Source organism: Neomonachus schauinslandi, chromosome 1, assembly GCF_002201575.2.
Source record: "Neomonachus schauinslandi chromosome 1, ASM220157v2, whole genome shotgun sequence".
Classification (NCBI taxonomy): domain Eukaryota; kingdom Metazoa; phylum Chordata; class Mammalia; order Carnivora; family Phocidae; genus Neomonachus; species Neomonachus schauinslandi.
The window spans coordinates 85,259,598-85,287,472 of NC_058403.1; the positions used below are offsets into that span (position 1 = coordinate 85,259,598).

The 27,875-nt window shown below is 39.5% G+C and overlaps 1 protein-coding gene across 1 annotated transcript; it reads left to right on the forward strand.

Moving 5' to 3' along the window:
• Positions 1-279: 279 nt before the first annotated feature.
• ZMAT3 (zinc finger matrin-type 3) lies at positions 280-27,875 on the forward strand. The gene is made up of 6 exons (XM_021692575.1): positions 280-315; positions 4,081-4,407; positions 21,352-21,471; positions 23,789-23,955; positions 24,077-24,177; positions 27,664-27,875. The coding sequence occupies exons 2-6, from the start codon at positions 4,138-4,140 to the stop codon at positions 27,873-27,875; spliced, it is 870 nt and encodes a 289-aa protein (XP_021548250.1). The 5' UTR covers positions 280-315; positions 4,081-4,137.

The window sequence follows — 27,875 nt, forward strand, 5'->3', positions numbered from 1 at the left end:
CACCGCCTGGCCTGCCCTGCCTGGCACATGCGCAGTGGCGACGCCGGGCCGGCGCCTCCAGTCTCCTCCTCCGCCGTCTCCCGGTTCCGCAGTCACTTCCTGCAGCTGTTTCCCTGTGGGTCCGGCTGGACTGACTTTTGACAGTCAGCCTTTAGCTGCGGCGGGGGCTTGGCGGGGGCCAGCCGGGAAAGTTGCGCCGAGGGAGGCGGAGTTGAGCCGGGCCGAGCCGGGCCGAGCCGGGCGCGCGGGGCAGACGGCGGAGGGGTCCCCGGGTGGACGCGGCGCCCAGACTCCCGGCGCGTCCGGAGGGTTCCGGTGAGTGCGGGAGATCGTGAGCCTGGGGCATTTAGGACGAGCCGGGAGCGAAGGCGACTAGCGGTTCCTTTCGGGTGCGGGCTTTCCACCTGCCCTCCACGTGACAGACTTGCGCTGCTTTTATCTATCTGTTTGTTTTTGAGCTTTTCACGTGTACCGTTTGGATCATCTAGGCGTGCTGCTGCCTTGGCCCTCGCGCTCCCCCCGCCCGGTGGGAGACGGGGGATTCCATCTTTCGTGATGGCATCCTTACGGGATTGAGGTGCGTGTGTGTGCGCGCTCGTGTGTATGCAGGCACATATTAGGAATGTAAGGTATATGTGGGCGATGCTGAAGTGTCTGTAGCTTAGATTCAAATGTGTAAACGATTCCCTTGGATTAGGAACCGTCATAGCTGAGACTGGAAAACATTCGCCAATTCACCAAGGCCTCTTCTCCCCCAGATCCTGCGTTCTTTTGAGTCTTCTTACATGATATACCTTGCCTCAGCTGATTATTTTTCGTATTTCTCTCTCTCTCATTCCTTCCCGATGCGTTCTGATAACCTCTGAATAATGCTCACTGTTTTCCCCTCGTTTCCAGAATTCCCAATTACTGTACAGACTTCCCTAGTTTGCTGAGGTGCCAATAACCTGTTCCTTTACACTGTTCTCTTTCCTCTGTAGATTTCTCCAAATGAGAAAGTGATTGTCTTTAATACAGTATGTGAAGAGTAGGCCCCAGTCCAATCATGAAAACTATGCTATGATCATCCGTTTTCTTTAAACAGGGTACACCATGAAGCTTTGGCTTTCTTTATTGTCTCCTCAAAAACCCCTTCCAAACCAGGACATTCACCACCATAAATCCTTCATTTATGTCACTTCAAGCATCACATTGAATGGTTTTTAAGATCTGAGGAATATTTTATTTACATCAGCTATCGAGTTAGTTTCTTTTCATCTAATGCAGTAGTTGAACGGATCCTTGTAGTTGCCTATGCTTTGGGTCTCTCTCTATTCCACCATTCAGGCTTTCACTAAAGGCTTGGTTTTATTTCTTTTCGATTTAGCCAGTTTTTGTTTGCTAGCATAGTAAGACCTGATGTAGTTGTCATGCACAGAGCCTTTTTGGGAGTTACATTATCATTTCGATTGTTGAATATTACAAGAAATAATTTTGGAATATCTAGCTATTCTTTAAAAATTATAAAGATAAAATGTGATAATGGGTATGTCTGTACTGGGCAAGAATTTTTTTCTGTAATGGAGGGGATTTTATCACTTCTGGAGGGGGGCCTCTCGTACCTCTGGGCTTTGAGACTGGCCTTTATTTTGATGGAAACCTGTAGACCACACTGGGAGAGAGGCGTGCTGGAATTTCCTCAAGTGGGAGTGAGCTTTCATAAAACAAGTCCAGACATGTCTAGGCAATCGGTAGTATTTGATTTTGTTTATATTGTTGATTTCCTTTATACAGATGTTTCAACACCCTCCTCCATTTTCTCTTCTGAACTGGAAGCTTGTTTGTGGCAGTTTGGTATCAGTATGTCTCTGTACAGGTGGTATGTGTAGTCTTTTAATATTATGAATTATTATAATTAGGTAGTTAACTTTTTGAATAAGTGATTTTTGTCTCCTTAGTTTTCCTTTTTAAAATGTCCATGCCTGTCTTGGCTTGATTTAATTGAGAGGAATATTATGATTACAGAGAATCTGACTTTTTAAAGGTCCTCAGTCTGTATTGCTTTTCTTTATGTTACCAGAGATATGGACAGCATACTTCTGCTTAAGAATAAAAAATACTGTTCTTTTAAGTGTTATAATGAATGAGAAGTATCATTGAATATTATGACTAATTTTTGTACTTTGCCTTTAACTACTTTATTTTCCCATCACACTGATATCCTCTGCTGCCCCCAGACCCTGAATTTAGTATAAAAGTTGTTACTTGATTGCAGTTTCCATGTGTATACTTATTAAATGTGGTAAAAGAGAGTTTTAACTTTTTAAAATTGTGGTTAATTTTAGTAAATGTATTATCGTCAGAAAATATACATATTTCTCTTGCAGATGGAAAATTTCTGCCGTTTAAAATAGCCATATTTTATTGACCAAGGAAAGAGGTTTTAATAGTATTGAGAGAGTGGAAGGAATTGTGTATTTTGAAATAGGGATTTTAATTTGGGTTAATTAGAATCATGGGAACTCAGAACGTGTACTGTGGTTCATTTTGAGATACTCAGGGCTAGAAGGCACCATCTGGGTGGGAGGCAGAAGAAATCATGTATAAAATCGAAGAGGTATTGGAACATATTGGATCTTTTCTGAGTGAAATGGAGTAACAGTTACTTAATAAAAAGGGAAAAGGAAATTGCTGAAAGACAGGGATTAGAATTAAATGGGGGCTTCTGACAGTGTGATCCATTACCTCAGAGGACATTTACTTGATACATTGTTTTATGCAGGTAATTTATGGCTAGAGGGAGAGAAGATATTCTGATTTTATAGCAGACTCATGAATATAGTTTAAGGCCATATGAGGTGGGGTCCTGAACTCAAAGGCCTACAGGAAGCAGGTAAGTAACACAAATACAGATAGCAGGCTAAGTGGGAAGCAGGTGGTTGGAGAAGACAGACCTGGCTACTGGGGACAGTGCCTCTCCGCCCTATCTAGGTAATTGTCCATGGAGGACCATGTGTCAAATGTTGCCAGATCATCCTTTTATCAGGAGGAGCCATGAATCTCTTGATTTTAAAATGTTGATGACTAATTCAATTTAAAAAGTGAAAGCAAAACACAACACTCTATGTTCCAAACAGAGCACATCTGAGGCTGCATGTGGCCTACACGTTGCCTGTGGCTCTGCTGTGAGGAATCACTGGCTTACCTATTTAAATATTACTGGTTGATGGGGCGCCTGGGTGGCTCAGTCGTTAAGCATCTGCCTTCAGCTCAGGTCATGATCCCAGGGTCCTGGGATCGAGCGCTGCATTGAGCCCCACATCGAGCCCTGCATCCATCCCCGCATCGAGCCCCCACATCGAATCCCCGCATCCGGCTCCCTGCTCGGCAGGAAGCCTGCTTCTCCCTCCCCCACTCCCCCTGCTTGTGTTCCCTCTCTTGCTGTGTTTCTCTCTGTCAAATAAGTAAATAAAATCTTAAAAAAAAATAAATATTACTGGTTGATGGGAAGGAACTCTTTTATTTACTTTTGTTACATAGTAACTGAGTTATTCCTAGGTTTCCTTGATATTTTAGCTAGCTCTAGAAGTGTTTTAAGGGTTCTGAGGCATGGAAGTCTTTATTTCGCTTTTTGATTCATCTGGATGGAGAGACTAGTTTGGATGGAAAGGAGACATTTGCTGAGGTTCGTAACTGGTGGTGTTTTTGTCTATGCATATTATCATCGATTGTAGTTAAGTGTAAGTGTGCCTGAGGGAAGGGGTCTGGACTAGGTGACCTTTGATGTCCATTTCAGCCGTGTGACTTGTAGATTTAATTAGCCATGGATGCAATGCTATTAATGTTCTTGGGTCAGAGGGGCCACAGTTGGAACTGTGCCAAGCAAAATAAAGCAAAATCTATAAAGCTGTTCTCTGTGGAAGAGCATAGTGTCAGCATGGATTAACAGATAGGGGAAGTCTCCTAGATGAGGCAAAAAGAAATCCAAAGGTGGTTTGGAGAAGTAGAGGAAGGGGTCAGGTGGTGTGTGGTCATTTACATATTGTATTGCTGAGGTCGCATTTTTAAGTGAGCATTTTTTTTTTTTTGCTGTTGATTCAGATTTGAAGACCTGAGTTCTCCTCACACATTGGATTATGCCCAAGACTTTCCTACCCAATGATCCTCTTGCAACACGCCGGGCTTCCTCTGCCTAAGCGGCCCTCATCCTCTCCTCCTATGTCAGTGGCCCCCCGGTCTACAGGAACCTTGCAGCTTCCGCCACAGAAGCCTTTTGGGCAGGAGGCTTCCTTGCCTCTGGCAGGGGAAGAAGAGTTACCGAAGGGAGGGGAGCAAGACTCTGCCCTGGAGGAGCTGTGTAAACCCCTATACTGCAAACTCTGCAATGTCACCTTGAACTCCGCACAGCAGGCCCAGGCTCATTATCAGGTAAGGGGAGAAAAGAAGGCCAGGCATTTAGTGAGAGAACTTTTAGGGCTTTGCCCATTTCAGTCTTCTCTCCAGATATGACCAGTTGTGCCTGGAATAATCAAGATGGCTTAGTGAACAACTTAGACATTAGTTTGATTAAAAGCATAATGTTCCTACATTAAAAGAATGCATCACTTTTCACAGAATGAGGTCTCAACCTAACTGTGTGGCTTTTGATAGCTTACTAGTCGTCGTAGGCTAATAATGTACATCATCTATGTTTGTGTACAAACCTGTGATCCTAAGGTGAATAGTTTTTGAAACATGATGTACCAAACTCAATTCAGTGTCAAATTGTTTAGGAGAATTAGCCTTATGAATATTCTCTTCCAGCTAATACACTTTGCATTAGTTCGAGGTAATCTGTCTATGAATGTTATGCTTTCTCTCTTGGACCTCTGGCTCTTCTTATATAACCTATTGCTGCTAAGGAAAACACAGGTATTTTTCTGTAGTTGGAATAAAATGACATTGGAATATTGAACCTTACCCTTCATAGGAAGCATACTCTGACCTGATAATCGTTTCTAAGATTTAAAGCTTTCACCTCCATGTAGAATATCTAGTGGGAAGGACAATTTTAAAGGGTGTTATTACCTAAGAACAAATAGAAAGCTAACCTTTGGCTAGAAAGAGAGAGTACAGTATTTCTTTTTATTCTAGATTGCTCTCCGTATACAATTATATAGTTTACTTTTTTTGGAGAAAGGGGACCTGAGAAGCAATTGAGGCCAAATGCCACTGAATGAAAGAATGTCTTCTGGGTCAGCATTGATTTGACTCTTTATTCTCTGCATGAATAGCTGCAATCATAAGACATATGGTAGAAAGATGACTTAACACAGGTATTTCTTCTATCGTGACGCTCTGTCTCTAACGTAAAGTTGTTATTTACTCTAGGTGGAAATCTGTTCCTGTTTTGTTTGGATCCTAAAGACTGATGATTGTGTCACTTTGGGATTGTACCTCAGAAATATTTTGAGGGTATATTGTTGTCCCTGGGATTGAGGGGAAGATATAATGTGTTGCTTCCCTGGAGTTCCCTTTATTTGGGTTTGTTTTGCCCTCAGGTGCAGAGCATTGAGTTAATTATAACTCAGATCCTGGCACATGTCCTCAGTGGTGCATAAAGGCATCTTCTGGTTTTATTTTTACATTTTCCCCCCTCCTTCAACCTCACTCTCATTCCCTCTGTGTATCAGTCTCCAAATCACAGTGGTTTGGTACAGGGTCTTCCTTTGCCTATTTTGCTGTTTGAGGGGAGCTGGTTAGGATGATGCTTCTCAAACCCAAGACACAGTGCTACCTTTCCTCTTCGTTTATTCCTGTGAAATATTCAGTGTTATAGCCTAAGACTCACTTTGAAAAATCAAGCTTGAGTTCTAAAGTTTTGATTTTTAGCTGTATAAAGCCCCTCGTAAGATATTAACTTGAGAGGAAACCCACCTTTTTGCCCTTTAAAGAAGAATTGTTTACTTTTATGAGGTAAAACTCTTGGGCAACGTGTAATTTTAATATGTTACCTGTATCTCCTGCCTTCTTTTCCTCCTAATATCACTTTGTGTCTCTATAGACAGTGATGGATGCTTCTGGTTATGCGTAGAGAGGATTCAATTTGAGCAGGGTCATTGGATTATAAGGCTTAAACTAGATAAGAAACAGAATCTGCATTTATTTGGGTTTTTTTCTTTGATTCTACGTTTTCATGCGCACACGTGCGCTGTGAACTTTTTAGTTGACAAGATTAGTAATTATACTTAATTTCAGCTCTGTCCAAGATATGGTAAATATAGGAATTAGAAAATATGAGAATAGGGAAGTGAAATTTAGGTAAATGTCTCAATAATCAGAATTTTTTTTTTTTTAAGATTTTTTATTTATTTGACAGAGAGAGACACAGCGAGAGAGGGAACACAAGCAGGGGGAGTGGGAGAGGGAGAAGCAGGCTTCCCGCCGAGCAGGGAGCCTGATGTGGGGCTCAATCGCAGAACCCTGGGATCATGACCTGAGCCAAAGGCAGTCGCTTAACGACTGAGCCAACCAGGAGCCCCAATAATCAGAATTTTTAAGTGGAAAAGTTGGAGGAGAAGGACAGCCTGTCATAGTGGATAATTTAAGCAGCCAAAAACTAGGGTAAAGATAGAGTAAAGAAGAAGTTAGTGGGTATTAAGAAAGTAGAACCTAATGGAAAATTAAAAGTTTGGGTTTTTTTTTCTAAGAGCTTGTTTCTAAGAGCTTAGAAGCAAAGATTTGAATGAAATCAATGTTATTCTTGAAGAGGGAGTTTTTTTTTTTTTTTTTTCTTTACAGAGAAACAAGCCAAAGCAGTTAGTATATGAAAGTATGGAGGGGCACCTGGGTGGCTCTGTCGTTAAGCGTCTGCCTTCGGCTCAGGTCATGATCCCAGGGTCCTGGGATCGAGCCCTGCATCGGGCTCCTTGCTTGGTGGGAAGCCTGCTTCTCCCTCTCCCACTCCCCCTGCTTGTGTTCCCTCTCTCGCTGTGTCTCTCTCTGTCAAATAAGTAGAATCTTTAAAAAAAAAAAAAGTATGGAGCAATTTCACTGGGATAGTATAGAAGAAAGTTAACGTTAGAGGTAAAATCTGGATTTCAAGAAAGATATGGTCAAGATGAGAGAGTGTGGATCAAAGAGCAGATCAGAATAATAAACAATCAGAGCATGAACATAACTTAGAGGTGGGTGAAACCACCATAAGGGAAACATAGAAATATCAGCCCGAAAGATGCGGCAAAGGCACCATTCATGGTATATAAATAGACAGTGATTAAAAAAGGCTACTGAAGACAAGGGTAGGACCAGCGAGTAAGGCTTACCAAGAGCCAGGAATAGGTAGATTGGCAATGATTCTAAGTAGACTAATACAACAAAGTGGTAGATGAGATGATGGAAAGTTTTATTTCTGAAAACCTGCTTTATAATTTTTAATACAGAGTACCAAGACCACAAATTCACTATTTCAGTTATGTGTGAGATAAAGGGGGTCAGTGGTAGCCTGTTTATAAGCTAGAAACACATTTGTGTGAAGTGATAAATCACTGTTGATTACATTTCTCCGAACGGTTGAGTGAGTTGGTACCGTTGTTGAAATCGCAAAGTTTCAAATTGCCCATGGTATTGTAAACAACCTTCAGTCTGATGTGAGCAGTGTTATACTGGAGTCTAACTGTATCATATTCCAGAAATCCAGGACACACATTGGAAGCTGCTCAATAAATGCTTCCCTTTAAACTTACTACCTTCTTTCTCTGATGTCCTGCTGTTCCTAAGTTGGGGCTGCCTTAGTAATGACCCATGTATATCTGTGGTCACCACAGATTTAGTTTTATTCCCAGGACTTGTCACCCTGAATTGTTGTTTTGTTTTTAATGAGATTACTTATTTTTACAGTCTCAAAATTATGGCTTTAGTTATATCTTAAAATAAAACCTTTGGAAGAAAAAATCATGTCTTCATTTTATTAAAATCTGTCCACAGGCTTCAGGTTACTTAGGGCAGCAAGCCTGGCATGCAGTAACACAACACTGTTTTAGCAGCATACATGCCCAGAGGAAGAACTACTTCGGATGGAAGGTCATTAACAGAAATAAAACAAGCAAAAAACAAAAATGGATAAATTTTGCTAGGGCATCCACAGTGTAAAATAACGTCAACCCATGTATCTGCTAATTTGTGTGTCCATTTGAAAAATAACTACTCAGTTATTTAAAGTACATTTCTAAAGTTTGTCATAAACATAGATTTCTGTTTGTAATACTTAGCAGCCAAATAGCAATGTACCGTATTAATTAGATTAATTTGAAAGAGAGACAGAATGCAGGTTAAAAAAAAAAGTAGTTCTAGAGTTATGATGCTGATTGTAGTGATCTTAATTCATCATGCAGAGAATGCAATTGATGTTATCCCAAAATTTAGAATACTGATTTTAGCACTTATATTTTAACATTGGTCACTCAGATTTGGATGGCATGATCAACAGCTCTAATCTCAGCTAATTTTATGTTTTCAAAATTCTCGCACCTGGTTGTTTTCCAGATGAACTTGCAATGGACTGAGAATAGTCAAATGCACTTCATTAGGGAGCAGAAGTTCTCCATGACGCTGCTGGTAGCTGCATCTCGGCAGCTCTCTGCCTCCCCATCCCAGTGCCCCTACCTCGTTTCTTCTTAGTTCCAAAGAGTACATATCTCTTCTTCTGACAGGCTGATTCCTCACCCTGAGTGTGGATTTCATCACCTGTCATCACTTCTTTACCTCAATCAAATTAACCTGCTCAAGTTTTTCTGTGTAAATAAAAATAGCAACAGCCGCCTTCCCTTTGCTTTTAATCCCTCTCGTTGGCAACTTTTCTCCTCTCCTTAGAGTTCTGACAAGTATAATTGTCCTCTCCTGGTCTTCATTTCCCATCCATTCCCCAGCCCACCACTGCATTCTGGTTTCATTCCAATATTCTACTGGGAGGGTCCTCTCCATGGTCTCCTATGACCTTACAGGCCAACTCTAGCTCTTTCTCACTTGACCTTTTGTAGCATTTGCCACTGGTAGCAGCTTCCTCAAAACATTTAAAGAAATTTTAACTCAGAACAATGCCTATGGGGGCGCCTGGGTGGCTCAGTTGTTAAGCATCTGCCTTCGGCTCAGGTCATGATCCCAGGGTCCTGGGATGGAGCCCCACATCAGGCTCCCTGCTCTGCGGGAAGCCTGCTTCTCCCTCTCCCACTCCCCCTGCTTGTGTTCCCTCTCTCACTCTGTCTCTCTCTGTCAAATAAATAAATAAATAAAATCTTAAAAAAAAAAACCAGTGCCTATGGAACAAAGGGCGTATAATGAAAAGCAGTAATCACCTGTGCTCCCTTCCTCTTCCATCCCCACCTTTTCTTCTCCATTCTCCCTTCCACCTCTCATCTTGCTTTGGCTATAGTTTTCCTTTGACACTGTTAAGGTTGATCACATTTTTGTTTACTCAATAGTCAAATTAGGTTTTCCATGCTCTATTTGTAGGTTGATTCTAATGGTTGGAAATTGACTTTCAGCATTTGCATTGCTATAGGTGGGGAAATATTGTTCACTGAAGAGCTGTTTTCTTCTCTGTGTTTCCAATGTCATGATCCCATGCTACTCAAGAGGGATGTTCAAATGGATGACCCCCTTTTTTTTTTTTTAAAGATTTTATTTATTTGACAGAGAGAGACACACAGAGAGGGAACACAAGCAGGGGGAGTGGGAGAGGGAGAAGCAGGCTTCCCACCAAGCAAGGAGCCCGATGTGGGGCTCCATCCTAGGACCCTGGGATCATGACCTGAGCTGAAGGCAGGTGCTTTACGACTGAGCCACCCAGGAGCCCCAGGATGACCCTTTTTTTTTAAAAAAAGATTTTATTTATTTATTTGACAGAGAGAGTGAAAGAGCACAAGCAGGGGGAGCAGTAGAAGGAGAGGGAGAAACAGGCTCCCCGCCGAGTAGGAAGCCCGATGTGGGGCTCCATGCAGGGCTCCATTAGGGCTCAATCCCAGGACCCTGGGATCATGACCTGAGCTGAAGGCAGACGCTTAACCATCTGAGCCACCCGGGTGCCCCAGGATGACCCTTTCTTGAATGCCACCAATTGCTCAAAATCATGCCCTTTTTAGTTTGTTTCATATGTGGATTGTAACTTAGAAATAACCTTTTGTTTTTCCTTGAGTTTCTGACAGTTTAAAAAACAGGGAGAAAGGGCGCCTGGGTGGCTCAGTTGGTTAAGCAACTGCTTTCGGCTCAGGTCATGATCCTGGAGTCCCTGGATCAAGTCCCGCATCGGGCTCCCTGCTCGGCAGGGAGCCTGCTTCTCCCTCTGACCCTCCCCCCTCTCATGTGCTCTCTCTCTCTCATTCTCTCTGTCTCAAATAAATAAATAAAATCTTTAAAAAAAACAAACAAAAAAACAGGGAGAAGAATCTTATGCATTTATAAGAAACAACTACTAGCTTCTTAATCTTTCTTTTTATTGCTTAAAATCCATTTCATTTATCTTCATTAAACCCACTGATTTCCTGTTCTAATTTGGGCTAGTTGTTTCGTAACTGGATCATGACTTCATTGTGTAGCTTATTGTATATCCTAGAGTTTTTAATTGCTTTTCTTCTTTTTCCTTCTTTTTCTCTCATAATGTATCTTTATCATAACCTCATTCCCCCCTCCAAACTCTTACACTTTCCATTGTGTGGAATCCCTGCTTTATCCTAGATCCCCCCAACTTCCTGTTCCATTTGCAACTGATTGCCACCTGGGTTTGCTACACAGCTGTCAAATTTGGATTTCTCTTCATTGCCCTCTGGCTTGGGCTATAATTTTCTAAATATGCATGCTTTCTTTTTATTTTTCAATCTTGTTTTGTTGGAGTACATCTTCACATTACTTGAAGGAAGAAGAATTTTATTTTATTTTATTTTATTTTTTTAAAAGATTTTATTTATTTATTTGACCTAGAGAGATACAGCAAGAGAGGGAACACAAGCAGGGGGAGTGGGAGAAGGAGAAGCAGGCTTCCCGCCGAGCAGGGAGCCAATGTGGGGCTTGATCCCAGGACTCTGGGATCCTTAACGACTGAGCCACGCAGGCTCCCCGAAGGAAGAAGAATTTTAAATATAAATGTATGTTACAACACATCTCTGTCTTTTTTTTTTTTTTAAAGATTTTATTTATTTATTTGAGAGAGAGAATGAGATAGAGAGAGAGAGCATGAGAGGGGGGAGGGTCAGAGGGAGAAGCAGACTCCTTGCCAAGCAGGGAGCCCGATGTGGGACTCGATCCAGGGACTCCAGGATCATGACCTGAGCCGAAGGCAGTCGCTTAACCAACTGAGCCACCCAGGCACCCCACATCTCTGTCTTTAAAATAAGTGAGAGAGTAATAAGAAATAAATTTTTCTGAGCCCTCGTATGTCTAAAAATGTGTGTATTATGTCTTCATATGTGACCATTCATTTTCTGGTTGAAAATTACTTTTCCTAAGAATATTAAAGGCTTACTTAATTGTGTGTGCATGTGTGTGTTTGCTTGTTTTTTTTTTTTTTTTTTTTATCTAGTATTGCTAAAGAGAAATCTTACTCTGATTCTTATTCTTTTGTGGCTGACCTACTTTAATTTTGGGCTTTTTTCCTCCTGGAAGCTCTTAGGCTCTCCTTTTGATCCTTGGTATCTGAAATTTTACAATGATAGCTGTGTTTAGTTGTGCATCTTTCTTTCATTTGTCTTGGTCAGCACTGGTAATTCCTTTCAGTTTGAATATTCCTGTTTCTCTTGAGCTCTGGGGAGTTTTCTTTGATACTGTTTCCTTGATAATATTCTTCTCTGTATTTTCTCTGTCTTTTTTCCTGGTAATTCTATTAGTGCTAGCCTGGACTAGCTGGCTTGATTCTTTATATTGCTTATCTCTTCTCTCTTTTATCATTCCTTTATTCCTGAGAGGTGTTCTTTTTTTTTTAAATTTTATTATGTTATGTTAATCACCATACATTACATCATTAGTTTTTGATGTAGTGTTCCATGATTCATTGTTTGCGTATAACACCCAGTGCTCCATGCAGAGCGTGCCCTCCTTAATACCCATCACCAGGCTAACCCATCCCCCCACTCCCCTCCCCTCTAGAAACCTCAGTTTGTTTCTCAGAGTCCATAGTCTCTCGTGGTTCGTCTCCCCTCTGATTCCCCCCCCCTTCATTTTTCCCTTCCTATTATCTTCTTTCTTTTTTTTTTTAAACATATAATGTATTATTTGTTCCTGAGTGGTATTCTTGAATTCTAACCCTATATTGATTTTTTAAAAATTTTGACATTTATGTCCTTAATTTTTAAGGGTTTTTTGTTTCTTATTATTCCCTTTGCTAGCATCTGTTTTATAGGCTATGAAATCATGGACTTTGGGGTCAGGCTAGTCTTCACATTGTAGTCTTACTACTTACTAGATGTAGGTCATTGGAAGAAATATTTCCTAACTTCTCTGTGTCTCATGAAGAGGAATTTGATGATGATACTAATGATACCTGCTCACTAGTGTGAATAAGACATTTAGAACAGTTCCTGGTATCTGAGATGGTCTCTACTACTGTTGGGTTTTCCTAGGGTGCAGTGGAACATGGTGGCATGGGCTCTGGAATGAGATTGTCCCCAGCTCTGCCATTTACTTGTGGCTTTGGGCAAGTTTTATTTTATTTTATTAACTTTTCAGTTTGAATAACTCACTTACAAACCAGTTCCAAAAGCATTACAAAAAATTCCTGCATGTACCTGCATTTCAGATTCCTGAAATGTTAATATTTACGTAACTGCCCTAGGGTTATCAAAATCAGGAAATTAACCCTGATAACAATAATATTATCTAATCTACAGACTACATTTCATCAATTATCTAATGGTGTCCTTTTTTCTGGTTCCTGGATCTGATCCATGATGAAATTTCGCATGTGGCTGTTTTGTCTCCTTTAATTTGGACAGGTTTAGTTTTTCTTTGCTTTTTTTTTTCCCCCTCTTCTTTTTTAAAAATTTTTTATTGTTATGTTAATCACCATACATTACATCATTAGTTTTTGATGTAGTGTTCCATGATTCATTGTTTGTGTATAACACCCAGTGCTCCATGCAGAACGTGCCCTCTTTAATACCCATCACCAGGCTAACCCATCCCCCTCTCCCACTCCCCTCTAGAACCCTCAGTTTGTTTTTTTTTACAGTCTTGCAATTTTTGAAGAGTTGTTTTGTAGAATATCCCAATTTGGGTTTGATTGATGTTTTCTCATGATTGAATTCAGGTTATGTGTTTTGTTTGTTTGTTTGTTTGTTTTTTTGGCAAGAATACCACAGAAGTGATGTTGTGTCTTTCCCAGTGCATCATATTAGGAAGGATGTGAATATTTTGCATCACTGGTACTATCTATTACTTTGGTCACTGGTTAAGATGGTGTCTGCCAGCGTTCTTCTTTGTAAAGTTACTGTTTTTCTTCTTGTGTTTAGTAAGTATCATGTGGGGAGATACTTTGAGACTATGTAAATATTTTATTTCTTTTTTTCTTTTTTTAATTTTTTTTTAATTTTTTATTTTTTTTAAAGATTTTATTTATTTGACAGAGAGAGACACAGCGAGAGAGGGAACACAAGCAGGGGGAGTGGGAGAGGGAGAAGCAGGCTCCCCGCAGAGCAGGGAGCCCGATGTGGGACTCGATCCCAGGACCCTGGGATCATGACCTGAGCCGAAGGCAGTCGCTCAACCGACTGAGCCACCCAGGCGCCCGTAAATATTTTATTTCTTATGGTGTTTTCATTCAGTAATTTTAGCATTCATTGATGATTCTTCCCTACAGTGATTATTACTATGGTGTCGCCAAATGGTGATTTTTCTGTTTTAATTATTCTTTCTACATTTATTGGTTGGAATTTTACTTTAAGGAAGAACTTTCTGCTTTCATTCATTCATCATTCATTCAATCACCATGGATTATGGATTCTTGTTTTATTCTGGGATATAATCTATTACTATCATTGTTTATCCTGATGTTTATTTTTTTCCAGATTTGACCAGTGTGAGCCCCTTCTGGTTGGTGCTTGTGTCCTTTTGACAGGTCCCTGTAATTTTTGTCATACTTCCTTAATTCCTGAATACAAAAGATTCCAGGATTTTCTTGTATTTTCCCCAGGCCAGCCGTTTCTTCAAGGAGCCAGGTTTCTTTTATTGGAGAATGGTATCTAAAATCTGAGTACAGGGTACGCTTTTTGGTACTGGGATGTTATTGTTTCTAGATCTTCTCAGTGGTAGAGCTAGTAATATTTATCTATGTATACACACATTTATATTTATCTACATGCACGTATGTTGAAAACTGAGTTCAGACTGGTACTTCCAATTTTAATTCAACACGACAGTGTTCATCCTAACCTTCCATCTTTTCTTTCTTTGGTAGGGAAAAACCTAGGCTTTCATTAACCGCAACACACACACACACACACACACACAGACACACACACACAGAGACACACACACACACACACACACACACACCCCTTCTCTTTCTCTCTCAGTATATATAGTTTGGAGTTTGATAAGTTATATCCCCATGAAAAGCAAACCTACTAACCAGGGGATAGCATTTGTGTATTGTTCTTTTTGTCTTTAGCATGATATATAGTCAAAATACTGTTTTACAAAGTTACTTAGGTTACAGAGTTGCTACCTGCTAAGGTTCTTGTTTTGTCAAGTTACTATTTTTCTTTTTGTGTTTATAATGAGTATCATGGGGGAGGTACTTCAAGACCAATAGTTTTTTTCCCCTCCTCCCCATTCAGTATGGTTATATTATTCATTTTTCTATATAGTTAGGTTTGTTTGTTTCTATTTGTATTTCATTTTGGGTCCTTCCCAATCCTTGTTGACTTTGATTCTTTTTCTAAGTTTGTGAAATGTTAAAATAGTTATAAAAGTTAGAACTATACAAAAAAGTATTTGTAGAAAAGTGCCACACCCTACCATCGCTTGTAGTCCATTCTAATTACCCTATTATTCATCTATTTTTATTTTTTTTGAGAGAGAGCGAGTGTGTGAGAGTGGAGAGGAGCAGAGGGAGGAGGGAGGAGAGAGACTCTTAAGCAGGCTCCATACTCAGTGCAGAGCCTGACGAGGGATTTGATCCCATGACCCCAAGATCATGACCTGAGCTGAAATCAAGTGTCAGACACTTAAACAACTGAGCCACCCAGGCATCCTTTATACATTTTTAAATGATTTTACTAACCTGTTCAGTTATTTAATGTGTTACTATCTGGGTTTGTCAGTTTTTAATGGTATCCCAGCTAAATTGCCTATTGCAGATTCAGTGAACTTATTCTACCTTCTTCTTCCTTTTTCTGTCTCTTTTTTTGTTGCATTATTTCCAGTGTGTCATAACATGTATTATTTGAACATTAATCTTTCACCCTTATCTCCACCTTTAATTTAGTCTTTGATCTACAATTATATCTATAAAAATACTCACCATCAGCCTTTTTGCTGAAGTTTTCCCAGTCATTTCTTGGTTGGATGAAGCTCCAAAAGATTCCTCAAGCAGGACTTCTGAGTACTGAATTCCTAGGGTTGTTTATTTTTAAAATGCTTTTCTATAGTCTTGACCCTTGATACAGGGATAGTTGGCAATACATAAAATCCTTAGTTCACACTTCCGTTAAAGTTTAAAAAAAATACTTCTCAACTACTGCCTTGTTTTACATATTATGGATGCCATTCTAATTCTTATACATTTGTACGTTATTTGATCTTTTTGCCTGGAGAGCTTGAAGTGTCATACCTTTTTAAAGATATACTTCAGATCTGATTGTTCGTATTAATTTTCCCAGATACCTGGTATGCCTTTTCAATATGTAGATTCAGGTCTTCACTTACTTTTGGACAATTTTCTTGGGTTATAGTTTCAAATATTAGTTCTGTTTGCTTGTTTTTTTTTTTTTTTTTGTCTTCAGGGACTCTGGTTTGACATAAAGTATTTCTTCTTTACCTGTTTCCTGTTTCCATTGCTTCCTCTATGACCCTTTAAATTTTTTTCTTTATATTGTTTTATTTTCGTGATTGCTTTTCTGTCTTTCTTCAGTACTTCTTACTACATTTTCATTTGCATCTATTCTCCTTTGGCATGTATTTACTTCTCATTTTTAGTATAATTCTCTTTTTTCTTTCCTGAGTTTAATTACCCTTTTTTTTAACAAAAAAAATTCTTACCACTTTGGCCATTTTTCTTTGTACATTTTGGATTCCTGATTGAAGGTGATTTTTCATATTCCCAAATTCTTGTTTGAATATATTTAATTCAATTTGGAATGTTGTCTTAATAGTTTTCTTCTGTTTCATGTGTTTTTTGGGGGTAGGTTTCACTTGCTGAGATATGTTGATTTTTTTGGTAATAATTTTGTATAGAATTGATTAGTTTTCATCTGTTCATTATGTGGATTTTGGGTGGTTTATGAGAGTCTTAATTCAATGGCAATCTCTTTTATAACTGTAGTAAAGTTCACTTGTTCAATAATTTTTTGTTTTGTTTTGTTTTTTGGTTTTGTGGTGGTCGGGGGAGGGTTTGTATGTCCTCCAGTTTTTGTTTTTGTTTTTTTGCTCTTTTTTGTTTTGTAGGATGCTAGCTTTTCCTGTTTTGCTTTTTACCCCCCTTCACCTCCCAGTTGCCAAAAGGGGCCTCTTCCTTCTTTTTTTCTCTTTCTCCTCCAGAAGCCACTTTGCCACTTTAGGTCATGTGTACATTTAAGCCCCTGTCCAGCAGTCAGTGCTCTGCTCCACCAGATCATGGTTTAGTATTTACAGACAGGGTGGGTTTATTTTTCCTAGTAGTGGCTTGAAAGCAATTCTAGGCCTGCTGCTAGCTCCCTTCTCTCTTTCCTGAAGTTTTGGTCAGACTGCTCTCGCTTGCTGTGAATGCTTGTGGCAGGAGCATAAGCGATTGCTCACTGGGATTTGATGTTTTTCTCTTTTTTACTTACAATTATTTTGAAGTCTGGGCATTCTGTGGCTTCTGGTTCTGTGGAGGGCATGGCTTCTCTGTATTTTATTTGTTTTTCTTACTATCCTGCATTGTTTGTAGAGGGCAGATGGGGACACACAAACCCAGGCACCTGCTGCCGAGCTTGCTGGAAACTCTTGGGCGAGTTTTTAACTCTCCGAGTTTAGTTTCCTCATATGTAAAGTGGGGATAATAATTTTACCTACCTGATAGAGATTTCATGAAGATTGCACGAGATAGTATTTACGAAGTATTTAGAACACTGCCTGTCATATAAGTGCTCAAAGATTGTTAGTTGCCATTATTATCATTATGTTATAGATGTAATATTGGCTTGAAAACTGTGAATACTCCTTTGGAAATAAAATACTTGATACTATCTAAAGTTGACCCTTCCTGCAGTACTATGTACCTGATCTTCTGCCTTTTCACGGACATGCTTTAGTGCCTGCACCATCTGTTCTTTGGTTCCTACTGACTTCTTCTGTTGTCATGCAAATGAGCCTAAGTAAAACCCATCTTTAAGACCAATCTTCCATTTACCCATTTCCCCCTCTAACTCTCAACCCTATCTCTCTGCTCCCTGTCACAGAACTCTTCTAAAAAACAAATAAATAAATAAATAAGTAAATAGTTGCCTATACCTGTTTTTTCTACTTTGACATCTCCCATTGTCTCCCCAAGCCATTCTGTGTGACTTTTTAATCCCTAATACTCTAATGGTTCTAAGTTATTCTTGACCTCTCATTTTAAATCCAAGCATTACTTCTCTGTCCCGATGTTACTAACCCCTCAGTAGCATTCGACCTGGTGAACAACTCCTTTTTTTTTGTTAGTGTTGTTTTAAATTATTATTAAATACTTCAGACATAAAAAAGTACAGAAATAATATAGTGAACATATATATTGCCATCTAGCTGAAAGAGTGAAAACTGTTCATTCAACTGAAGCCCCCAAGCATCCCTTCCCAATTGTATCCTTTCCTGTACTCCTAGATGTAGCTACTATACCGAATTGATATTTATTGTTCCGCTACTTCTTTTGCACTTTTGCTACATATGTGTTTTCTTATGTAATATGTGGTGGTTTTCATGTTTTTAAGTCCCATATTAAAAAAATTATTCTCACATATCTTTTTTTGCAACTTGTTCTTTTCATTTAGCATTTTGTTAGGAGAATCATTAATGTTGCCATGCCTGGCCCTGGAATGTTTATTTTCACTACTGTATAGTGTTCCATTGTATGAATAGACTATAATTTATGCGTTATCCTATAGTGGATACTTCAGTTATTTTTTATTTTTTAAAGATTTATTTGTTTATTTTAGAGACAGAGAGAGTTTGAGGGGGAGGGGCAGAGGGAGAGGGAGAAAGAGAGAGAGAGAGAAGTAGACTCCCTACTGAGCATGGAGCCTGATGCAGGGCTTGATCCCATGACCCTGAGATCATGACCTGGGCTGAAATCAAGAGTTGGACACTTAACGGACTGAGCTACCCAGGTGCCTTGACACTTCAATTATTTTTACTTTTCAGTGTAAGTACTAGTCCTCCTAGGAGCATTCTTATAGATACCTCCTTGTATGTGAGTTTCTGTTTGGTGATACCTAGAAGTATAGTTCCTGGGTCATAATGTATCTAACTAGATTCTTCTTTTGAAACACCTTATTCTAGGCTTCCATCATACCCCCCACTTGTCCGGTTTTCATTTATTTGATAGGCCAGACATTCTCAATCTCATTTTCTGGATCCTCATTGTCTATATTATACTGTCCTGGGGCTTTGTCCTTAGCTGTCTTCTGTCTACTCAGCTCTAGCTTGATCTACCCTCATTTATCCCCCATGCTAATGCCAGGTTGATTTTTATCAAATGCAATCCAATTATATAACTACTTTGCTTAAAGTCCTTCAGAGGCTCCCTTCTGTTTCACCATTAAGCTCCCTAAGTATCTTGACTCCTACTCTTCTCCAAAGGATCCAGAAGACCATCTCTCCTTGTGGCTTCTCACCATAGCAGGCTGGACTTTTGATCATAGTATTTTCTCTGTTCACAATTTTCTTTCCCTTACTCACCTGCCTGGTAAACTTTTGCTCATTTCAAAAGATGACTTGATTTTCTCCTTTTCAGGGAAGCCTTCTCTGACACATTTAGGCAGAAGTAAGAAATTCCTTCTCTCTGTTTTCCTGGCAGTTTATTCATTTTCTCCATTATAATACTTGGTTCATTTACTCAACAAATCTTACTGATGGCCCACTGTATGCTAGAAAGTGTTCTAGATATCGGGGATAGAAGAGTAAACAAGACAGGTCCTTATTTTCAAGGAGTCTACATTCCAGAGAGTACAAAAGAGAAACAAACAAGTAAACAAACAATATTTTAGATTGTTCTAAGTTGCAGTAGGATCAACCAGACTGTGTGATAGAGAGTGTGTTGTGTAGAGTAGGGGAGAATGGCGGGACACTTCAGATTCAGAGAGATGCCATTTGAGTTAAGATCTGAAAGGTAAGAAGGAGCCAGCCAAGCAGAGATCTGAGAGAAGAAGCTTCTAGGCAAAAGGAACAGCAAGTACAAAGGGCCTGGAGCTAGAATGAGTTTTATGTCTCACAGTGTATATTCTGATCTCTAAAGTCTGAGATCAGAATAATAGCATGGTTGGGTTCCAGTAAGGTCCTCTTCCACACTGTAGACAGCCAACTTCTCCTTGGATCCTCACATGGCAGAATGAGGGAGAGGGAGCTCTTGGGCTTCTTTTTAGAAGGGCACTGATTACCCTCATGACCTAATCCCCTCCCAAAGGCCCCATGTCCAGATACCATCACATTGGGATTAGATGTCCACATAGGAATTTTGGTGGGACACAGTCATTCAGTCCGTAACAGAGGTGGAGATAGATAATTTGGGAGCTACTAATTTGTCAATTATATTTTCATGCTATGAGACAGGGGAAAATAATGTAGATGGAGAAGAGAGCCAAGGGTGGAGCTTTGGATGTTGCAGGGTGAGAGAATGAGAAGTGGTGGGGTAAGAGGGCATCCTAGGAGACAATAGAAGGGAGTATCCATGGGGTTGTGCTGCCTAGAGTTAGAACACAGTGAAGCCACAGATGTGACCCCTGGATTTGACTCCCTGGAGGTCACCACGACCATGGCAAGAGCACCTGTAGGGCATTCCAGTGATCAGAAGATAGAACTCATCTCCTTACTTTAATTAACTGCTTACATATCTGTCTTCTCCTCTTGAGCGTGTGATAGTCCTTTTTATTTCTAGGGCTTAGCATATACTAGATGGTGGAAGAAAGTTTGCATACAGGTTTGAAGTTTACAGTGCAGTCTGAAGAGTAACATATTGTTTCACCCTCATTTAGAATGCTTTCAGACCACTGCCCCTTCCCACAAGTTTCTGTCAGTTCAAGGAATATAATAATGTGAATAACTACTTAAACAAAACGTGCTGAGAGAGGCAAGTGCATTTTAATAGAGGTTCACAGTGCCTCCTGAAGCCATCCTGAAGTAGCACCAAAGGGTCTTGCTTTGGATTCAGAGGGTCTGCCTGAGTCTCTGGCTCCATTACCTAGCCCAGCTGAAGGAAGGTGCCAGGGCAAGTCCTCCACACTCTGTGGATTGCAGCTCCTCAGCTGTCATATGTGGATAATATTAACAACTTCCTCTTACAGGAATTTTTTTGTGAGCAGCAAATGAGCTAATGCACACGAGAGCCCTTTGCAAGTAAAAAGATACTCTGTAAGTGCTATTTTTGTAAAAATAATTGGGTTATCCATTTCATTACTGACTTATAAAATAGATTAGATCATAGTGTAATAAAATTCATATTTAGGCAGTGGCATATGAATGGCAACAAGTTGGGGGAGGAAGTAGATCACTGGAAAGTGTGATACTTTTCCAGAAATATATAGGAAATTAACTTCTTTTGGCTTTGTTCTCTTATCTTTCCCAGATAAATCATTCTGTTAGAACCAAAGTGTAGACTCTTTTACTTTAAGATCTAGTGGGCTCTTTGCCCCAGTGTTGTGTATATCTGCAAGAATAAAATGTAGTTAATATTGCTTGGGCTTTTTTCCTCCATTTTTTCTTTTTTTTTAAATGAATACGTGAACTTGAATTGACACTTTTTTAAAAAAGATTTTATTTATTTGTCAGAGAGAGAGAGAGAGAGAGTACAAGCATGGGGGAAGGGCAGGCAGAGGGAGAAGCAGGCTCCCCACTGAGCAGGGAGCCCGATGTGGGGGCTGGATCCCAGGACCCTGGGATCATGACCTGAGCTGAAGGCAGACGCTTACCGACTGAACAACCCAGGCGCGCGGCACATTTTTTTCATGTTGATTACTCATTTCATTTTACTTCTAGGGTAAAAATCATGGTAAGAAACTCCGAAATTACTATGCAGCTAACAGCTGTCCTCCTCCTGCCAGAATGAGCAATGTGGTAGAACCTGTGCCTACTCCAGCTGTTCCCGTCCCCCCGCAGGTGAGACACATGTATCAGGGTGGGAGTTGTCCTCTGCACACATGTTCATGGATGAAGTTTGTCATCCAAGGAGCCCATCAAGGTACAGTTGGGCAGATACTCCTGCAGGGTTCTACTTGGCACTTTTAACGCCTCAAACTGTAGTGCCAGGTTTAAAGCATGCGAACATCCGTGACCTTGAGATTTCTCATTGGCTTTGGTTGTGATGCATGAAATGAAGGAAGAAATATTGTTACGTGTGTCTTTTTCTTGGCATGTCTCAGAATTCTGGGTTAAAAGACCCTGAATGTCTAGGCTATGCCCTGAATGAAAAGAGCGGTTTTTCAACATTTATTTCTTTGTTGTAGTTAATCCCATTTAGTTTATATTTGCCTTCCAGCAAGGTCAGTTTTTTGAGATTGCCCCTTTCTTACCTCTACGGAGAGAGACTGTATAAACTTTTTCTGGACTTCAGTATAATGACACACACTTGAGATCCAAGTTCCTTTCACTGTTTGGTAGATAAAGTACGTTTTTAGGCAAGATAATGCTGTACTTTAATAGCCTCTGAAATATGGATTGTATTCCTTAATCTGTCTTTGTCCATAGAACAATATGTGGTCATAAATAATAATAACTCTAATTGAGTACTTACTATGCTGAGCACTCTGCTAAGCACTTTTCATACATTGCTTCATATAGGGCTGGGACTAAGGTGAGGTGAAGGATGCACTTGACTGAGGCACAAAATTTAAGAGGGAGCCAAAACACTCAGTAATGAAGATAAATATTTTAATGTAATATTTTAAAAATCAAATTAATATGAAAAAATCAGTGGTAAACAAAATGTCAAAAACTTAAAGCTGGGGTAAGTATTACTGATTTTCCTTTTGCTTCAGGCGGCAGTATGGCTTGGGATGGCACTGTGACTGATCCTGTCTTTATTTAAAATCTTGATATTTTGTTTACAGTGATTTCTTGTGTTAGGTTTGATTTGTATAAATGGTCCATTAACATATTATTTATCTTGATTGCTGAGATTTTTGATGCACTCTTAAATTTCATGCCCATGGTAAATGCTTGCCTTGCCTCCTTCTAGTCCTGGGCCCTAAACTTCATTTCATGCTTCCAAGAGCTTAGAAGTATTGGCCTTATTACTTGGAGTGTAATTCATGGGCCAGCAGCATTTGTCTCACCTGGAAGTTTATTAGAAACTCAGAGAAGCTAAGAAACTTGTCCATGGTGTTATGCATTTTGTGAAATAGTGGAAGAAGAATTTCTTTGACCTTGCACCTCTCCTCCTAACCACCAGGGTGTAAATTTACTTTTCCGAACATCAGTTTTCCAGTCTTTAAAACGTGGATGGCAATACCAGCTGTTCCTCCATCCTCACGAATTTGTGGGGTAAATGAGAGAGGGTAAAAACAGAATCAGAGAACAGGAAAATACCCAGACAGATCTTCAGGCTGAGCCGTTTTCAGGGCCCCGATTCCTGCTCTGGACAGGACAGCCGCTCCCAACTGTTTTCCCCAACCCCCTCCCTGAGCAAATAGCCTTTCCTAGCATAGCCCTTTGTGGTTTTTTGGAGACTGCTTTTCTGTCCCCCAGGAAGTCTTCCCATCCTGGTGAAACAGTGCTGTTTCCTTCAGCTGGTCCTGCTAGGATATGCTTTCAGACGCTTTATTATGTATTTTATTCTCCTCTAGCCAAAATCTAGTTTGTCTTTTTTTGTTGTCCCATCAATATTTATTGAGTATATACTATCTTCCAGGCCTGTGTTAGGTTTCTCTGAACTCGTTTCTCAGCCTGGATACAGTTGCCTGAATCTGCTGGTTATTTTTCCCTAGGTATATTATATCCACAGCTATTTTGTAGACTTTTTGGGAGACAGAGGCTCATTTGTAAATATATGTCTACATATCCCTTCTGCATTAGGTAGCAAGCCCTATAAACAGTAGGCATTCATTAAATTCTCGTTGATGGATTCTAGAAGGACTTTGCCTTTCTGGTAATGTGATTTTAGGCTTTCCCTATACTGCCCTGAATCTTCTATGCTTCTTTTAAAAATATTTCTCCATGGAGATAGCAACAAGCCATTAACCGGTTTGGTACAAAGGTGATTGTAATACAAAACCATGATTGTCTCCCAGCCTTTTTTTCTTTTTCTCTTTGTTGTTTTTTTTTCTGGAATGAATTACATCCTCTCCTTATAAAGCTGAGTGCTTGTGGTCATACTGTCACCTTTGGTTATCTTTCAACTCTTAGAAGGAATTTTGAGGGCAAGGAGGGCATAAGCTCCACATTTTTTTAACTTTGTCTCTTGTGTCTTTGATGTCAGATGGGCTCCTTTAAGCCGGGAGGCAGAGTGATCCTGGCCACAGAGAACGATTACTGTAAGCTCTGTGATGCCTCCTTTAGTTCTCCGGCTGTGGCTCAGGCTCACTATCAAGGGAAGAATCACGCCAAGAGGCTGCGGCTGGCGGAAGCTCAGAGTAACTCATTCTCGTAGGTATTGCCATTTTCTCTCAGGCCAAAGTGCTGTGTAAGACTGACCGTCTTTAGAGAAAAAGAGTCCAAAGGGATCCTTGTTTAGAAGTCTCACGCTTTTAAAATCTCTTTTCTCCAGGGAATCCTCAGAGGCCGGTCAGCGGCGGACCCGGAAAGAAGGGAATGAGTATAAGATGATGCCTAATAGGAGGAATATGTATACAGTACAGAATAATTCAGGTATCCTGTGGATTTCCATGTACCTTGGCTACATTCTGCAAATGGTCTTCTTTATTTTTATTTCCTTTAACGGTAATAGATAGCCCTGAGAATTTGGGGTTAGCTAATTGTTTTGTTCCATTTGTCTAGTGGTTTTTCAAGCTGGTATTTATTTCAGGTCTTATTATTTATTTATTTATTTATTTATTTATTTATTTATTTTCGGTTTAGTATATTATTTGTTTTGATTTTAAATCATAGTTTATGTTTTAAGGTCTTTGATCATAGTCCCTTTATACTGCTTCTGATGTTTGCCAGCCGAGAAATGTAAAATTCATTATAAAAATGGGCTATTTGGTTTAAAGTTGCACCATGTTAAGTCTCCATTTGTTGGGGAAAATAAAAAGATTGAGCAGTGGCTTTAAACTGAGGTAGTGAATCAGAATTACTGGGGGAGTTTTTACAAAATACACATGCCTGAACCATGACTTAGAGATTTTCAGTCAGTAAATTCGGAGTGGGACCCAGGCATATGTGTGTTTTGAAAATGCTTGCTCAGTGATTCTGATATACACCTTCAGTTCAGAACTGCTGCGGTATAGGAATGTTTTCTGCATTTTCTGATTATCTCCAGTAGGGAGAGTTGAACTGAATAGTCCTTCATCCTCCCCCTGCCACAGCCTCCAACGCACACATACACCAGCAGGGGTAACTCATGTGAACAGTAAGTCAAATGAAAAACAAAAAAGTTAATTGGAAAGGCAAGAGAAACATAGAAAAAGGGACTTATAGAAAGCATAATGTAATATGATTGATAAAAGTTGAAACATGTATCAGTGCTTATAGTAAGTGTAAATTTATTGAAGTCCCAGTTAAAAGACAAAGATTATAAGATTGGATTTAAAAATTCAGCTGAGGGATGCCTGGGTGGCTCAGTTGGTTAAGCTTCTGCCTTTGGCTCAGGTCATGATCCAGGGTTCTGGGATCGAGTCCCACATCAGGCTCCTTGCTCAGCGGGAAGCCTGCTTCTCCTTCTCCCTCTGCTGCTCCCCTTGCTTGTGCTCTCTCTTTCTCTCTCTGACAAATGAATAAATAAAATCTTTAAAAAAAAGGTTCCACTTAGATGTAATGAACACTGGGTGTTACATAAGACTGATGAATCACTGAACTCTACCTCTAAAACTAATAATACTCTATATGTTAATTAATTGAATTTAAATTAAAAAATAAAAAAAACGAAAAAATAAAAAAATTAGCTAAAATGAAGGAAGCTGAGACAGCTGTGTTAATATTAGATAAAATAAACTTCAGGACAGAGGGCAGTTTAGACTACATTTTCTGGCTGGAGTACAATTAAATGAGAGGTCAACAACAAAAAATATATTTAAAAAAACCCTACAAAATTTCCATTTGTTTGGAAATTTTAAAACACTCCTAAATAACTCCTGGATCAAAGAAGAAATCATACTGGAAATTAAAAATTCTTTTTTTAAAAGATTTTATTTATTTATTTGAGAGAGAGAGAGCACTTGTGCATGAACAGGGGGGAGGGTCAGAGGAAGAGGGAGAAGCAGCTCCTAGCTAAGCAGAGAGCCTGAGGCTATGCGGGACTTGATCCCAGGACCTTGGGATCATGACCTGAGCTGAAGGCAGATGGTTAACTGACTGAGCCACCCAGGCACCTGGAAATTTAAAATTCTTAAAATCAAACAGTAATAAAAATATATTAAACTTTGTAGGATACAATGAAAGTAATATTTTGAGAAAAGTCTTAAATATTTATTATAGTAGAAAAGAAAGCAGAGAATTAATAAGCAATGGTCCAACTTAAGAATTCAGTTATATAACTGGGTATTTACCCAAAGAAAACAAAAACACTGTTTTGAAAAGATACATGCACTCCTGTGTTCATTGCAGTGTTATTTACAATAGCCAAGATATGGAAGCAATCCAAGTATCCCTTGATAGATGAATGGATAAAGATGTGGTGGTGTACACACACACACACACACACACACAGAGTCATAACAATGGATGAGATCTTGCTATTTGCAATAACATGGATGGACCTAGAGGGTATTATGCTAAGTAAATACAGAGAACAAATGGTTGCCAGGGGAGGGGAGGGTAGCTTTGGCAAAACAGTGAAGGGGAGTGGGAGATACAGGCTTCCAGTTATTGAGTGAATAAGTCAGGGGTAAAGATACAGCATAGGGAAAATAGTCAGTGGTACTGTAATAGTGTTGTATGGTGACAGATGGGCTATACTGTGTGAACATGCATAATGTATAGAGTTGTTGAATCACTATGTTGTTCACCTGAAACTAATGTAACAGTGTGTGTCAGCTATACTTCAATAAAAACAAACAAACAAAACCCCCCAAACCTAAAATACATTAGTTTTAATTTGGTTTACCTACAAATAAGTCACATTGAGTATATTCAATGCTGAAGGAGAATTTATTCAGGTAATTATAGATTAGCTTTTTTTTTTTTTTTAATGCAACAGGCCAGTAAATTCAGTTTAACATAGTTAAAAAGAAGTCAGTTATGTAAAAAGAAAAAAAATTACCAATAATTCCACCAACATTTTTGTATATGTCATTCCCATCTCTCTGTATATTACTTCTTTGAAGTAGAAATGTGATTATATTTTGTGATATTCTTGTTTCACTTAATAGCATAATCACATTTTCATGTAATCAAAGAAAATCAAAGAGTTTTCATTACTTACAGTGACTGCATGGTTTTCCGTTGCATTCATTACCATAATTTTTCAAATCATGTATTTGATCTCTCCCTTTCCCACATCCTCCCATAAAAACTTGTATGCACACTGATGAAATAATGTCCTGGTTGATAAATCTCCATGCAAAAATTCTTGGTGTTTTCTTAGGATAATTCTTAGAAGTAGAATTTTTGGATTAAAGAGTTAGCATAATTATAAAACTTTTCATATAATGTCTAGAAGTTAAACAATTTTTAAAATTTTATTTACTCTTTAGAGACATTGTCATTTGGAGCTGGGGCTGGGGTTTGGTTCTACAGTAACCTTTCTGACAGTAGTTGGAGGAATCATTTTCACTTCTTAGATGGAACCTGTATAAAATTGTAATTTATTTTATTTTATTTTATTTTAAAGATTTTATTTATTTATTTATTTGAGAGAGAGAGACTGAGAGAGAGAGCACATGAGAGGGGGGAGGGTCGGGAGGGTCAGAGGGAGAAGCAGAATCCCCGCCGAGCAGGGAGCCCGATGCGGGACTCGATCCAGGGACTCCAGGATCACGACCTGAGCCGAAGGCAGTCGCCCAACCAACTGAGCCACCCAGGTGCCCTAAAATTGTAATTTAAAAAAATCTATTAATTTTGCATTCATTTAAAGCTGAGAGTCCGTGAATTTTATAATCTGAGCTCAGCATGGCAAATTACAGTGATAATCAGACTGTCGTCCTTTGTTTAGTGAATGTTTTGAAGTGGATACATCATTTTTATCTCTTGCTTTAGCAGGTCCTTACTTCAATCCCCGCTCTCGGCAGAGAATCCCGCGTGATCTGGCCATGTGTGTTACTCCCAGCGGCCAGTTTTACTGCTCCATGTGTAATGTTGGGGCTGGTGAAGAGATGGAGTTCCGGCAGCATTTAGAGAGCAAGCAACATAAAAGCAAGGTGTCTGAACAGCGGTACAGAAACGAGATGGAGAATCTAGGATACGTATAG

What these genes read in the sequence shown, in the direction of transcription:
- ZMAT3 (XM_021692575.1), top strand. Translation starts at nt 4,138, where the DNA reads ATGATCCTCTTGCAACACGCCGGGCTTCCTCTGCCTAAGCGGCCCTCA. An exon ending in CTGTTCCCGTCCCCCCGCAG is followed by an intron (nt 21,472 to 23,788) that starts GTGAGACACATG and finishes CTTTGATGTCAG; the next exon opens with ATGGGCTCCTTTAAGCCGGG. An exon ending in TACAGTACAGAATAATTCAG is followed by an intron (nt 24,178 to 27,663) that starts GTATCCTGTGGA and finishes CTCTTGCTTTAG; the next exon opens with CAGGTCCTTACTTCAATCCC.